Source organism: Podarcis cretensis (genome assembly GCF_951804945.1).
Source record: "Podarcis cretensis genome assembly, chromosome: 2".
Taxonomy (NCBI): Eukaryota; Metazoa; Chordata; class Lepidosauria; order Squamata; family Lacertidae; genus Podarcis; species Podarcis cretensis.
In genome coordinates this window covers 41502261-41518699 of record NC_137171.1, presented here as the reverse complement: position 1 = coordinate 41518699, position 16439 = coordinate 41502261, and the positions used below count along the sequence as shown (strand labels likewise).

At 47.2% G+C, this 16439-nt stretch overlaps 1 protein-coding gene across 3 annotated transcripts in view; it reads right to left on the bottom strand.

Moving 5' to 3' along the window:
- Positions 1-7640: 7640 nt before the first annotated feature.
- Positions 7641-16439, bottom strand: part of LOC307210401 (bMERB domain-containing protein 1-like) — a 33907-nt gene continuing 25108 nt past the window's right edge. For all 3 annotated transcript variants that reach the window (XM_079966297.1, XM_079966298.1, XM_079966296.1), the window contains 4 exons: positions 14375-14448; positions 12332-12446; positions 11444-11517; positions 7641-10272 (listed from right to left, as the gene is read on the bottom strand). In XM_079966297.1, the coding sequence (XP_079822423.1) occupies positions 10154-10272; positions 11444-11517; positions 12332-12446; positions 14375-14448 (382 nt within the window). In that variant the 3' untranslated portion in view covers positions 7641-10153. The remainder of the gene's footprint in view (positions 10273-11443; positions 11518-12331; positions 12447-14374; positions 14449-16439) is intronic.

Genomic DNA, 16439 nt, shown 5'->3' with positions numbered 1-16439 from the left:
AGAAAGCAGCAAGGCAGGCCAGAAGTTTCAGGACCACGGATAGCTCCAAGTGAGCAACTTGCTTCGCCTAGACCTAGAGCACACAGAGGCCTTTAAAGCCAGACTAACTTTTCCAGGCTCTGCCATATAAGTTAGGAACATTGACTTTCCAGGTGTTGCTGAACTACAACTACCGTTAGCATGTTCAATGTACAAGGGTGATGGGAGATGTCAAACAACAACATACTGAGCGCCACAGCTTCCCCATTACTGCTCTATTCCAGGTTCTTAAAGGGCCAACTCTCTGGCCTGAAGATAGGTAGTCCCCCTCTGTTCCATAGCCTCTCACCTGGTGTGCGCCCTGCCCTGCTGGAGTGTTGAGGTTCTGGGGGGAAGCATTTGGTACCTTACACTCAGGTGAAGGTCCTGGCTCTGGCCCTGATGGTACAGGCTGTTTTTCTGGGAACTCCTCTCTGACAGTCTCAGGCATGGCAGTCTCCTGCTCTTCAGCAGCACACTCAGAGTCTGGTGCCTCTGTAGCCTCTGAGTTGTATCTATTGAAGTCCCCCCCCCCCTCCATGGCTGCAATTACTTTCAATCACTTTGAATCACTCAGAGAGATCCTTCTCATTTTCAAACTGATGGTGTGGAAGAGGTGAACTGATACTGCTAAAAATTTGATTTAAAAATAAACAAATGCTTCTGTGGGGTGGGCGGGATGAATGACTCAGTCATTTAAGGGAACTGAGCTATGAGTCTGTGGCAAGAGAAAGTGGCATGGATGAACTGATATTGTTGTAGATGCAATCATGTCTGTCTATACCGAGATAGGAGGAGGAAAGGGAAGAAATGATTGTGTCTGCTATAACTGATAGAACAATTATACACAATAATAGAACAAATTAACTGGAAGGTATCTGAGAGTAATATTTTCTAACCTCTTGTCTTTTAAGGGGTATGAGGGACGCGGGTGGCGCTGTGAGTTAAACCACAGAGCCTAGGACTTGCCAATCAGAAGGTCGGCGGTTCGAATCCCCACGACGGGGTGAGCTCCCGTTGCTCAGTCCCTGCTCCTGCCATCCTAGCAGTTTGAAAGCACGTCAAAGTGCAAGTAGATAAATAGGTACCGCTCCTGCGGGAAGGTAAACGGCATTTCCGTCCGCTGCTCTGGTTTGCCAGAAGCAGCTTAGTCATGCTGGCCACATGACCCGGAAGCTGTACGCCAGCTCCCTTTGCCAATAAAGCGCTGCAACCCCAGAGTCGGTCACGACTGGACCTAATGGTCAGGGGTCCCTTTACCTTTACCTTAGGTATATCTGGGGATGTGTGGGAGGTATTATTGTTTTGCAGATTATTTTATTTTAGGTGTCTAGTGAGTGGCGATGGGAATGGGGAGCAGGGATGGGGATTGTGGTGCTGTTTCACATACATCCACTGAACAAACTTGACTTACCCTCATCTGATGGAAAGAACCACGCTTGCCCATTAGGTTCATGGAGAGGGTAAGCTCCAAGGTGTTTTCAGTGATTTTCCATCAAGCAGCTCTTTGATGCCTGCCATCTTGACAGCCTGTGGGTGGCTTGTTTCAGCACCCTTTATGCACACTCAACCCTGTAGCAGTTCTTGCAGAGACAAGGCTAAGGGTGGGGTCAAATCTCTTAACCTCTCCCTGATGAACCATCAGAATAGCTCGGAGCTTAGGATGGGCTCTCCCCCCCCGCACATTCCACACTTCTTCCCTTGTCTGCGTTCACAATGGCCACCATATTTGCAGAGTGTCCTGACTGCACACAGAAACACAGCATGTTGTAGGGCTTTCTGTGTGTTATAGCAGCAGGAGGGGAACTGCTTCCCTGTGGCATTATTCATGGCCTCCCTGCCACACTCAGAAGCTGAGCACCATGTGGCTTCTTCCCTCTCTGCCCTCAGTTCTAATTACTACGCTGGAAGCAAATTACTGCCTAGGAAAGACAGGAGCAACTGACCACATGGTGCAGAGCTGTTCAATGTCACAGCAGTGGTAGCTTCTTTAAAGGACTTAGGGCATATGTCTATGCAACAAATTTACATAAATTTGCATATTCATACACACAAAGAGAGAGATCCATCAGAGGAATGGGAAAGAGACCCAGGGTTTGGGGCAAAAGAACCAGGTTTTGGGCCCATCCGCTAGCTAGCGAAACCCTTGGATGTAGCCATGGAAAAGCCATTATAGCCTCTGCTATAATAAAAAGGGACCCATGAACAAGAAGCTTATTTCACCATTAGCAAATGGGTTTCACAAAGAAGTAAGGAGAAGTTAATGATTCCAGACACCTCCATGCAGACAGGCAAGTGCAACTCGTAGCTTTTAATGAGGTTCTTAAATTGGGCCTCCGTCAAAGGGAGCTGACAGCAGTGCAACTTGATACAAACAGGTCCCAGAAGCTGGTACAGCATCTCATTATAAACCTAGATGTGATAATGGTTTATCGAGAGTGCAATGAGATTAAGGGCCACTATCTTGGTCATTTGAATGCCCTTTTTACCCATTGTTGTCTTTTTAATTGTATATATTGCTTGTTTTATGTTGCTATGGCCATTGGCTAATGTGAATAAAGTTTACCTATCTATCAACCTAGATGTGAGCCAGATGTGTGTGAAAGTGGGCTGCAGTGTACGATTCCACTGGGAAATACATTCCTATGAAGGGCTTTGCTAGTGTAGAACTACTGCACTGCTCTTTGTGCTTCCTGGCACTGCAAATTCTGTTTTGTAAGGCTTCCCCTCTTTCTCCCCTGTGTGAGTGCCTGAGTGCCCTGCTCTTGCCACTTACCATCTGGCCTGGGGCGGGGCCTGAAGCCTCACAAGGACTGCTTGCTGCTTGCTGCCTGCTGCCCAGGAGGACTCCCCTGAGTGAGTGCTTGAGGGCCCTGCTCTTGCCACTTACCACCTGGCCTGGGGCGGGGCCTGACAGGCCTCACTAGGACAGTTGCTGTTACTGCCGGAGGGGCACAGAGTGTTTTTTAAATGTTTTTTAAAAATTATTTTGGATTTTTTGTATGTGGGGGGTGGGGGTGGATGGATGTTTGGTTGGGCTTGGGGAATTTTTTTGATTTTGATGTTTTTGTAATTTTTACAGTTTTTTGTTTGTATTGCTTTATTGGATTGTTTGTTTGTTTAAGGTATTATTTTGTTCTTAAGTGGAGGGGTCAGGGCTGCCGTGGAGTGGGCCCCAGCCCACAAAATGGCTGGGGCATGTTCCACAGGGGGGGATGCACTGGGACAACCGATCTCAGTGATCACGGGTAGGAGGAGGAATTACGCTAAGACTAGACCATGTCATTACAGAGGGGGCAGGTTTAGTCGTTGTCTGAGGACTATCCCTGCCTCCGGGTCTGGTCCTGACCGGATGGATACTAGAATCAGCAAGGGATACCCACATGACCTGAAGGTGCTGCTGTGCAATGCCAGGTCAATGATTCATAAGACCACTGCCATCCATGACTTGATCATGGATGGAGGACTTGACCTGGCATGTGTAACAGAGACTTGGTTGGATGAAGCAGATGGGCCTGTCCTTGCCGCTGCTTGTCCTCCAGGTTTCTCTTACGCACAGCAACCCAGGTCATGTGGGTGGGGAGGGGGGTTGCAGTGATTTTTAGGAAGTCATTAGTTTGCACCAGGCGTCCTATTGGGAAGACCCAGTTTTCCGAGTGCATGTTCTGGAAGTTGGGCAATAGGGGCAGTACAGGATTCCTTTTGGTGTACCGACCTCCCCGCTACACCAAGGATTCCCTGCCCGAGCTGCTTCAGGTTGTGGTGGATGTTCTCCTGGAGACACCTAGCTTGGTCGTCCTAGGGGATTTTAACATCCATGCCGACACGACCTTACAAGGGGCCGCTCGGGACTTCGTGGAAAGCATGGCCTCCATGGGGCTGTCCCTGAATAAGTCTGGCCCAACCCATAGCCGCGGACATGCCTTGGACCTGATGTTTACCTCTATAGATGTTGGTGATCTGACACTAAGTAAAAGCGAAACGAAAGAAATGCCATGGTCAGATCACTTCCTGGTGCAACTGGACTTCTCTGCGACCCATCCCCTCTGCAGGGAGGTGGGACCAATTCGGATGGTCTGCCACCGCAACTTAATGGATCCAAATGGTTTCCAGAGAGTGGTAGGGGATGCTTTATCCCATGTTGATGGCCTTTCAGCTGATTCCCTGGTGGCCCGCTGGAATGTGGAGTTAACCAGGGCTATTGACTGTTTGGCTCCGAATTGCCCTCTCCGATTGCATGGAGCCCAGACAGCCCCGTGGTTTTCCACGGATCTGAGAGCAATGAAACAATCGTTGAGACTGCTAGAGCGCCGGTGGCGGATAACTCATTCCGAATCTGACCGGACACAGGTTAGAGCTCAACATCGAGCCTACCAAGTGGCGATAGCGACGGCGAAGAAGAATTTCTTCACCGCCTCTATTGCATCTGCAGAAAACAGCAGCAGGAGACTTTTTCAGGAGGTTCACAATTTAGCGGAACTACCTGCAACATCGGGGCCCAGTACGGGCCACATGTTCTCCTGCAATGATTTTGCAAAGTTTTTTGCAGATAAAATTGCTCAGATTCGGGAAGAAGTAGACTCCACCGTGGGAGCAGGGCCGGGGCGGGAGAGTGCTACAGTTTTGTCTAGTCAAGTTGAGTGGGATCAATTCCAATCTGTTACCTTCGCCTGCCAACCTAGCAGTTCGAAAGCACCTCCGGGTGCAAGTAGATAAATAGGGACCGCTTACCAGCGGGAAGGTAAACGGCGTTTCCGTGTGCGGCTCTGGCTCGCCAGAGCAGCGATGTCACGCTGGCCACGTGACCCGGAAGTGTCTCCGGACAGCGCTGGCCCCTGGCCTCTTAAGTGAGATGGGCGCACAACCCCAGAGTCTGTCAAGACTGGCCCGTACGGGCAGGGGTACCTTTACCTTTACCTTTTTACCTTCGAGGATGTGGACAGGCTGCTTGGACGAGTGAAACCAACCACCTGTCACCTGGATCCTTGCCCATCCTGGCTTATAAAAGCTAGATGGGAAGGACTGGGCGATGGGCTTCGTGGGGTGGTGAATGCTTCCCTCCGTGAGGGAGCATTCCCAGACCCGCTGAAAGAGGCGGTTATTAAACCGCTTCTTAAAAAACCATCTTTAGATGCGGCCACAATGGCCAACTATCGCCCAGTCTCAAATCTTCCATTCTTGGGCAAGGTAATTGAGCGAGCGGTTGCTGAACAACTCCAGGCACGCCTGGAAGAAGCGGACCATTTGGATCCCTTCCAGTCGGGATTCAGGCCTCATCATGGGACTGAAACTGCCTTGGTCACACTGGTTGATGATCTCCAGCGGGCTAGGGACAAAGGTGAGAGCTGTTTCCTAGTTCTGCTGGATCTCTCAGCGGCATTTGATACCATCGACCATAACATCCTTCTGGACCGTCTTGAGGGGCTGAGAGCTGGGGGCACTGTCATACAGTGGTTCCGCTCCTTCCTCCTGGGCCGTGTTCAGAAAGTGGTGGTGGGGGATGAGTGTTCAGACCCCTGGGCTCTCACTTGTGGGGTGCCTCAGGGTTCTGTCCTCTCCCCCATGCTTTTCAACATTTACATGCAGCCGCTGGGAGAGATCATCAGGAGGGTTGGGCTGGGTGTTCATCAGTATGCGGATGATACCCAGCTCTAGCTCTCTTTTAAATCAGAACCAGTGAAGGTGGTGAAGGTCCTGTGTGAGTGTCTGGAGGCGGTTGGAGGATGGATGGCGGCTAACAGATTGAGGTTGAATCCTGACAAGACAGAAGTACTGTTTTTGGGGGACAGGAGGCGGGCAGGTGTGGAGGATTCCCTGGTCCTGAATGGGGTAACTGTGCCCCTGAAGGACCAGGTGCGCAGCCTGGGAGTCATTTTGGACTCACAGCTGTCCATGGAGGCACAGGTCAAATCTGTGTCCAGGGCAGCTGTTTACCAGCTCCATCTGGTACGTAGGCTGAGACCCTATCTGCATGCGGACTGTCTCACCAGAGTGGTGCATGCTCTGGTTATCTCCCGCTTGGACTACTGCAATGCACTCTACGTGGGGCTACCTTTGAAGGTGACTCGGAAACTACAACTAATCCAGAATGCGGCAGCTAGACTGGTGACTGGGGGCGGCCACCGAGACCATATAACACCGGTCTTGAAAGACCTACAATGGCTCCCAGTACGTTTCCGAGCACAATTCAAAGTGTTGGTGCTGACCTTTAAAGCCCTAAACGGCCTCGGTCCAGTATACCTGAAGGAGCGTCTCCACCCCCATCGTTCTGCCCGGACGCTGAGGTCCAGCGCCGAGGGCCTTCTGGCAGTTCCCTCATTGTGAGAAGCAAAGCTACAGGGAACCAGGCAGAGGGCCTTCTCGGTCGTGGCGCCTGCCCTGTGGAACGCCCTTCCAGCAGATGTCAAAGCGATAAACAACTACCTGACATTCAGAAGACATCTTAAGGCAGCCCTGTTCAGGGAAATTTTTAACATGTGATATTTTACTGTATTTTTGGTTTCTATAGAAGCCGTCCAGAGTGGCTGGGGAGGCCCAGCCAGATGGGCGGGGTATAAATAATAAATTATTATTATTATTATTATTATTATTATTATTATTATTATTATTATTTAAAGTAGGTGTGTGCCCATCTTTCAAAATTAACTGGTACTATGAATGAGCATACCTCAGAAATTCCTGTTCTCACAATTGGGGAGCCTTACTTTTCCCACTCATACATAGCCATTTGGAGAACAACCAAATACGATGTCCTTAAGCTAGGTGAGTTCAGGGATGAAACCCGCACCTTCCATTTCCCCATTCCTACCCCCAGGCCTCAATTAATTCAAAGCTGCATGTCACTGCACAAAAGATAAAGCAGTACAAGGTGCGCATTTGAAAAGATGCCAATAAAAAAAAGACTGCAACTCAGCTCTGCGGATGGGGTCAGAGAAACTCAAGGCATTTGTGTCTTTTCCTTTGTGAGATGGGGAAAGGGGTGCTTTCTGTCTGTTCTGGAGGATTCACTAAATAGGTTCCTTCATTGCAGGGGGTTGGACTAGATGATCCTTGGGTCCCTTCCAACTCTACAGTTCTATGAGTCTATGGTTTGTGGCAAAGCCACAGCCAAATCAAGGTTCTGGACAGGACTTAGAATAAGTGTATATATAAGACAGGCAGGCACATACAACTGATACGTGCCCATGTGTGGCCATCCCTGATGAAGCTAGCATCCTGTGTGCCTTAGCCGTTCAGAACAGTAGCCTTTCTTCTTCTCCCCTCATCTCATCCTAATCACTTCCAATTCATCTCATTTGGACACTATGCTATTCACTTCTTGCAGCTGCGATTTTCATTTTCCTTCCTAGCTGGAGCACAAAGCCATTAGCACAGGTTTCTGATCTGAGCCTTTGATCCACATTAGCCCTCTGAGCTTGAATTCATTTTGTGAAGAAAGTAGTGTTTACAAAAGGGTGCGTACTGCACCCATTAGCCATTGCTTGCCGAGCTCATGTGACACCCACTTCCCTCCCAGCCTTGACCTCTGACCATTGGGGTTTGATCTCTTAACCTTTGCCAGATAGGGTGGCCATTTAAGCGTCACAAAATGCATCATCAAAAAGGAGAAAAGAGAACACAGATTTGCATAAAATGTGCATATGATCATTTATATGTATAGGTGAAAGCTTAGAAATAATTACTGTAATTTAAATAGAAATACAATACATCTCACCATAGCAGGGAAGATTGCGGCGAGATGACCTGTGCCCATTTTGCTGCCCAGGCATTTCTTGTTCTTGGAGTTCTTTATCTTCAAACCTGACTTGGACCAGATAGCCTTCTAGATGTTGCGGAACTGCAGCTCTCATCATCTCTGGTCATTGGTCATGCTGGTTGGGGCTGATGGGAGTTGTAGGTCAGCAGATTCTGGAGAGGTGAAGGTTCCCCCACACCGGATATAGAGGATGCTTTCAAATAGAGGGCTGCCCTCTGATAGGCCTTCAAAAAGTAGGTCCACCTCAAACATGGCCACCCTAACTCCAAGCATGTGAGAAACAATCCCGGATACCCCCCAGAAGCTATTCTGCCAAGGTGGGAAATAGGAAATCAAAGGAGGACATAATGCTACAGCAGAGGTCCCTGTGCTTCTCTGTCTAGCTGCAGCACTTCAAACATAGACATGAATGCACAGAGATTCTGCAGCTGGGCTTCACTTCAATTTGACAGCTACACATACCTCCTCAATTCCAATTCATGGCCTGGTCCCTCTAACACAAGTGGCATTCGGTGTCATAAAGATGACAGCTTGGAAGACCAAGCTTTTGGCTTTTTCTGCCCCCGAGAGAAGTGTTCACCACTTGCCTTGGTGCCAGAAGCATGATCAGTAGAGAGGAAGGCTGAAACTCTCAGGGATGCCTTGGCAATTTCCTGGAGACCTGTGGGAAAGTGATCTGGAGAAGAGAATGCTCTGGGCAGACTCTTTAGGTACATAGGATGTTGCTTTATAGCAAGTCAGACTCTTGGTCCACTTAGCTCGTTAGTATCTACATTGACCAGCAGTGGCTCTCTAGGGCTTCGTCAAGGAGTCTCTCCTAGCCCCGCCTGGAGGGATTGAAGCTGAGACCTTCTGCATAGTAAGCAGATATTCTACCAGTGAGCTACATCCCACCCCCTAGATTTGAAGTGTGAAAGTGCTCCAGTTTGACCAATTGGTGGTAGAATGAGGCATCTCAAGAGGAAGGGCTGCAGAGTTCAAGGCAAGGAGCAGAGGGCACAAGAGCACTTTTCAAATATATAAATGGCTGCCATAAAATAGAGGAAGAGTGCAAGTTTGCAACTAAGGGAAACGACAAGAAGCAGCGGGTGAAGGTTTAGTTGTAGCAAACTGATATGAAGTATATTTTTATGGATGGCTTCCTCGTTATTTTTATTTTTTCAAAAAAAAAAAAAAAATTGGGAATATACAGTAGGTGCTGCTGTAGAAACCACCCCTAGAAATTTAAAGGAGGACACTGGATGTCCTGCTAGGGATAGTTTAGGAATCCATTGTTTCTGGGACTCTCTGGGCTGCTTAATATGTGTCCTTTCTCTTATAGGGATGGGGGAAGTATGCATGTCTATATCTCTGCACACCATTCTATGTGAAGACCATGCTAGCACCTATTTCCCCAGAAGGTGTAGCTGACAACAAAACAGACATGTGTGCATTCACACATGGTAGTCTCTCCTCTGCATATACTCCTTACACCCATTTTCACACACCGTTTGAAGCAGCATTTAATTAGCCACCCGTCTTTGCGCTGAACAGAATGAAGAGTGAAGAGCTGATGATCGCTGTGAATGATATTGCTGCTGGGCGGTAATTTAAGAATAAACTTAAACAGATTGCCGTCATTCTGCACATGGAAGCGGCCGCAGAGATGATACGGTGAAAGGCTCAGTGGCCCACAGTTGCTAGGTAACTTCATGGCGGTTTCAATGTAACCTGCTAATCAGAGAAGGAATGAAGAGGAGCAACATCCACATTACTGAGAGGCCGGGGTTGTGTGTGAGAGAGATAGGGGGTGGGGGGGGAGTGTGTTGTATTAGTCCCGCTGATTCTTCTTGCTTTTAAACTATCAGAAGGGCTCGGTCCTTCCATATTGTTTGCGTCTACATGTGTGTGCTTGTGTGCATTTGTTTGTGTGCACTTGGCAACAATATTTTGCTGCCTGAAACCTTCTCTGGTTCACCACCCTGTAGCCAGCCTGCAAACAGTATCCTGACTGGGGGCTCCTGTTTCCCCCCTGCCTGCCCTGTTAAAGGGTAGGAAAAAGGCAGCAGGCTGAAATCTTTGTCTGTGGTTTGGTCCTCCCATTTGGCAGCATGCATGCTGGCTCTCTGCTTGTGATGCCCACCCTGATTGTGTGGGTTGGCTTTGGTCGGCAGGTGGGTGGATGCTGGCCCTGCCTTTGGGCCCCCGGCAGATTCCACATGTGCTTTCAATGTCCATGTCATCTGCAAAAGAATCCCTTGTCCCTGCTCCTCAAGCTTGTGACTCTGCTATGAGTTGAATGGATCCAGTAGACCAGGGTGTGGGCAGGCAGGGTTTGCCCATGAATGTATTTTGTGTTTCGGGGTGGGTGGGGTGGGCAATATGGACAACAGCCCCAGCCTACATGACCGAGCAGGTGAAGCCACAGCATTCCTTCAGAAGGGTGAGGCCTGTCTTTGTTACATATGGTGTAGAGGTTTGCTGTCCTCTTGAGGTCATCCTCTTTTCTTTTACTGGAGCTGTGAAGGAACAAACAGTTACTGCTATGGGAACAGGGGCTCATGCTCAGGCCCTATGATAGCCACCAATCTGCCTGAGGTAAGCAGGTGTCTGCATCTGGGGTCCACACAACGCATATGGAAGGTGTGAGGTGCTGGCCCATAACCAACCAGCGGAGGATTGTTCATATGAGCAAATGGGGCACTGCCCCACCAACCTCTCTCTGCCCTCAACCAGACCTCCACCTGTCTGCTTCCTTACAGCCAGTCCAGGGCGTGACACTGGCTGTAAGCCTTATCTTCCTTAGTCTCAGTGTTGCCCTTCTAGAACTTGGCAGCGAGGAGAGTGGAAGCAAAACTAGAATTTGCTGACTCTAGTTGCCATTGGCTCTGGCTCCACCTACTGTTGACCTCCCTACCTTCTGCCTTGCTAGTTCCAATGAGTGCCAGCCACCATTGTAACCAAGTCATGTGTATATTTGTATATTGGGTGGCAGCAGCAAATCACATATGGCACCAACCCTCCACTCCAAACTACACTCAGTGGGAATAGCTGCCAGCGCTGATAAGTATCTGTGTGTGCATATTTGCATTTGCAAACATAAACTTTTCACATTTACACTGGACTTTAATAAGATATACTAGTAAAAATATTGGGCCACTCATTTTTTAAAAAGTAGATAATTCAGGATCTTTTTGATTACGTAGCAAGAAATAAAAATAATATGCACAAATCATATAAGCAGCTGCTTCCTGCATAGGCTAGCTATTTTCCAGTTGCAAACAACTTCTCCTCCTCCTTTTGAGCAGGGTGTGTGTGTGTGTGTGTGTGTGTGTGTCCTGGCTGATGGACATTATCCAGACTGCACGGGAACCTCTTCACACAAATGGCTTCCCTTCTGGAGCAGCATCTATGCACAATGGATTCAGCCATACAAGATAGCAAAAACCAAATATATGAATGAAAAAGAGCAAACAGTGCAGAATCATAACACCTAATCTAAATTATGCAAATTTGCATCATTTACACAGGTTACAGATTTCAACCTTTCTTGGTGCAATAGAGATAGAGAAAAAGATCATAGAGATCGAGATATAGCATGGAGGAAACACAATCCTGTTCCTACATACACACAGCAGTGGAAAGTGTTTATATTTCAGAAAGGGAGGCTGCTCACTCCCAAGTACCTACTTGTTTTCGGAAGGCAGGTTTTGGAAATCCTGGTCTTCAAAAACTCTGCCATTTCTTTGTCTTCTTCTCGTTCTCTGTGGAAGGAGGAAATTGGTTACTACTCTGTGGATGAGATTTGAATCCCAGCAATAAGCAACCATTTCTTGGTGTGTGTGAAGGTATGGCTATAATCCAGATAGGTTAGAGTCAAGGTATCCTGAATTATTGTTCTTCAAATCTCGGTGAAGGATGAGGCTGCTTTTTGTTCTTTCTTGGCTCCAGGGAATATTTGCTTTCAGAAAGAGTGGTGCTTCACTGACATGCACAGCTCCTTTCCCCTGCTTGTACCAGTACCCCAAGCCTTTGTTTTTTGCCCTTTATTAAAAAATTTTTTTTTAAATCTGCCTAGACTCCAGTATTGCAATACTGTCCGGAAGCAATGGTATAAATCTACAGATCAAAAAGGTTGATCATATCTGGAGACAATGATTTGAGTTTTTGCTGAGTGATGTAGAGTAAGCCCTGCCTCCACCTCCTTGACTTACCTTTGGAAAAGTCCCTTAAAAAAACAAAACAATATGCAACAATGAATTTAACAGCACACACATTTACAATTGCCTTGTGTGGAACTGAGGAGGCAACAGAAGCAAAGTCTGTCTGCCTACCCCAACCAAATAGTCTAGTGGATAAAATTGGCTTCAGATACTCAAGGTGACTCTAGGCCAGCTACCTTCACTCAGTCTCACCTACTTCACAGTGTTGTTGTGGGAATAATATGGGATAACCCCTGGGTATGCTGCCCTGGGCTTCTTGAAGGAAAGGTGGAAAACATATATGAACAGCACTAGGTGCATGCCAACACTGAGCTGGAGCCAGGAAGCTGGCACAGCTGTTGGTATCCACGTGTACCTGAGCCTTTCAAACTCCACGTCATCCACCAGGAAATCTCGAGTCTCCACAAGTTTGTGAATCTGCTGCACTAGCTCCTCCTCCTGCTGCTTGTCTTCTTTAGATTTTTTATTTTCTGCAAAATAGGGGGAAACCCAGAAAGCAATAGGTTAATGGCAGAGGAATAACAACAAATGGATTTCACGAGAGATATGTGGGTGACCCATGCCTGACACAGTGCCCTCTCAGTAGTGGCATCCTAGTGGTGGAACACTTTCCCCAGAAAGGTTTGCCTGGCACTCACCTTACTGTCCTTTCAATGCCAGGCAAATACCTTTTTTATTTTGTTTCCCTGAGCATCTTATACACAATGTTAATGTGTTTCTCGTGTTGCTGAATCAAAAGCTCAGTGGAGCTACTTCAACCTGTAGCTGAACTAGCAAAAAGGAAAGACAAATTCTGAAGCTTGTAGAGGTCGAAATGTGACAATAGATCAGCCTCTCTACTCTTCCTTGACTTTAGACTGCTCTGTAATTAACTGATTCACAGAATCGTAGCCTTGTAGAGTTGGAGCTCGTTTCTCCCTCTCTTCCCAAGTCCATGCTTCTTCAAAGTCCATGATGCCTTTGGTAGAGGCTATTCTCGCAGGCCAGATCTCACTCGTAGAATCATCACCTTGTTATGGTGAATGGACTTGCACGTTCCTATGTGCCGTCAGGAGTCTCATACTCCCAGTAGGGTCACCCAAGGTGATAAGGTCAAAGGGGAGAAGCTAGACAAAGAATGATCCAATAAGTCCTCAAGGGCAGAAGAGGTGGAAGGCAACAATATTATTATGTTACAATGGCTCTGAAGGAGGACGAGGGCTACAGCAGATAAGAAACTACTGATCGTCATGATACTCATGACCTCAGAATAGAGCCTGACTACGAAGACCGTGCATTGATTAGTATGCACTGATCTCCACACATAGAACAAATTCATGCGCAGGCATCTTCCAAAAACCCATCCACACACTTTTAAATAAATAGATAATAGATAAATATAAAGTATGCACCCAACTGTTCTCCAGCAATGGATAAGCAGCATTTAAGTAGCCCCTCCATAAGGACAACTTGGCTTGCTGGTGGAGATGGAAGTGGTTGAGGGGCAGAAAAGCAGAGTGGCAGGGCTGAAAGTCTCAGTGCTATGCAGTGGACAAGACCTGGAGGATGAAGACCCACGTTGTAGGGCACTGTTGTACAAACAGAGAGTGAGTTGGTACTGATCAAGCTGCACCATGAAGAAAAGGAGGATGCACCTTGGACTTGAGAAAGTTTACCGTATTTAAACATTTGGGGTGTTGAACAATGACTTTCAGGACCAACTTGCAGTCCTCTGTCTAAACATCTCCAACCAAACATAGTGGTGGTTTCCACTATGACCTCCTATGGATGGTTGTAAATCTTTGTTCCTTTCATGAAGGTTCTTCTCGATTTTTTCTAACCTTTATTCACTTCTTAATGATGGCACCCCTTAACTGGGACTGGGTGTGACAGACAATGCTATGAGCAGTACCTATTTATAAAACTATTATTATTTTCCCCCGTGGTAGTTGTGGCAGAATGGGTTTTATACAGCTTTAGTAAGTTTCACCTGTTCTGAGATGCCTGGGTTCTCCTCCTGCCTTGCTTAACATTTAAAAATTCAGATTCCAAAGCTAGCCAAGCATCTCTGAGACAAGAAAAATCTTAGGATAACTTTGCATTGGCCTGTTTAATTCCCATTCTCCTGGCTTAGTGGCATTGGAGGCCAAGTGATCCTGCAAATGGCAAACCCCACTGGTGAATAGGGTAGAGGTGGGGAATCCACAACCCTCCAGATGTTATTGGACTCCAGCTCCCATCAGCCCCATCCAACATGGCCAGTGGACAGGGGTGATTGGAGTTATATTTGAGCAATAGCTGGAGGTCACAAGCTCCTCATATCTCAATACATGGGGATGGCACCAACAAAGCTTTATGGAAAAACAAGGTGTTAAGAAAACTCACTCCCTGGGAGAGTTGCCATGGGTTTGGGCCTTACCTGGCACTGCAATCAGCGTCTGCAACTCCTTTTTCAATCTGGTGATTTCCTTACAAAGCTGGATGTCATCCATCCTGAAAAGACAAGGGAGGGAGCCTCATTCCCTTGTCCACAAGAGACCACAGAGATAAGTCACTTGAGCATCCCTTGATGCAAATCCTAATCATTTACCTTTCAGCATGCTGCTTGGAAGAACTCCAAGCTGGGTTGGACACATTTGGCTGAAACCAGTCGCTTGGGGCCTTTGATACTACCTTGCAACAGATTATATGTGGAATATTTCTTGTTTATCGTTTTCCACTTTCTAATCCATCACCTGCATTTTACACTTTAAAACTCTCTAGCTGCTCCACAACCTTTCTTCCAAATTAGTAAATTGCTACAAGACAGGTAAGTGAAGCAGCATGCGTTTCTACATGCAGAATGCAACAAGGGATCATTTAAGGAGCTGTAGAAGACAATCCATTGTGGGAGGAGGGTTTACACTAGGGGCATACACATTTGCTTCAGACAAACCTTGAATCCCAAGCCAAATCAGGGAGATTTGACGAGAACTGGGGCTCTTCTAAGGTGGGTGTCCAATGCAATGTCACAGACTGAATCAGGCTGCTCCCAAAGCCTCTGGGATTGTCTTGGATATTTGCAGTGGCGTAGCGTGGGTTGTCAGCACGCGGGGCAAGGCAAGTAATTTGCGCCCCCTAACCCATGGATTTGCGCCCCCTAACCTGTGGATTTGCGCCCCCTAACCCGTGGATTTGCGCCCCCTAACCCTAACCCCCAGATGTTGCGCCCGGTGCGGCCGGGCCCCCCTGCACCCCCCACGCTACGCCACTGGATATTTGGACATCCCAGGACACCTCTGGACACCTCCAGATTTGTCAGTATTATTACATTGCGTACCTGAACTTGATTAAAGCACTTCTTCATCCTTGTGACAATGAAACACGACCAGAAAATTGCACTAGAATATGTGGAATAACGGCCAAATATTGTGCAAATGAACAGCATGTATGGGTTTGCCCTTTCTTCTGAATAGGCATTTGTAGTGATTGGGCTTATAGTAGACTACGAGGGAGATCAAGCTCCAACATTGTAGCAAGGTATCATGAACCAATGGCAGGGACCAAGTGGTGGCACTAGAGGGAGAGATATTCCCAGGAACACAGAACCTACTGCAAAAAATCAAGGGCAGCCTGTTTGAGAGCTTTGAACAAAGATGATCCAGTCTACAATCTTCTCTCAGCCATGAAACTGACTTACCTGTAGATGCCCTTCAGGCAAGTCACTGCCTTTCAGCCTAATCTGTCTTCATGAATAAGAGGAGAAATCTGTACACTGAGGAGTGCGACAGAAATAATAAACTATAGATCTGCATCCCAGCAAATGGATTTGAATCAATGTTGCTCCTCTAATGACTCAGTCACAAGCTGAATAATTCCAGAGGATACTGCTCTCTAAATAGGCAACCCTATAATTTATCTTGGTCACTGGAGAAACCCTATGAGAATACAGCCAAATGTGTTGATACCCATTCAAAGCCAAGAAATAATTTTATACAGAAGACATTATTCAGGTTTCCTCCCCACATGCCAGCTGTTTCTTCTCTCCATTCTCCTTCAGTTTAGACTGCATTTTGGTTTTATAATGTGATGCTTTTAGGATTACAAGAAGCATCTTTGGGTGGAGGGCTTCTTCTAAAATAATCTGATAACCTGGAATGCTCTTTTTCAGAAAACACCAACACACACATACAGGAATCATAACTTGGACAGGACTGAGACAGAGGAGGGAAAACAGCGTTCAAGAATATTTGGCAGTGAGATACTAATTCACCTTTCTGAGGACAACTTGGTGATAGTCAGAAGAAACTGCACCTGTGGTTTGCAAATTATCTGTAGCCTTGGGTGCCAAATCACTCTTAGAATCATTAAGGGTTAGAAATCGAATTCCTAGCTAGATTTAACTTGGGGCTGCTGGGAGCAAAAGTTGTCTATATTGATCCACACTTGCTAGCTTGCAGTGATGCTTGATCTATGGCTAACAAGCCATGGAAAATGGAGAAGGC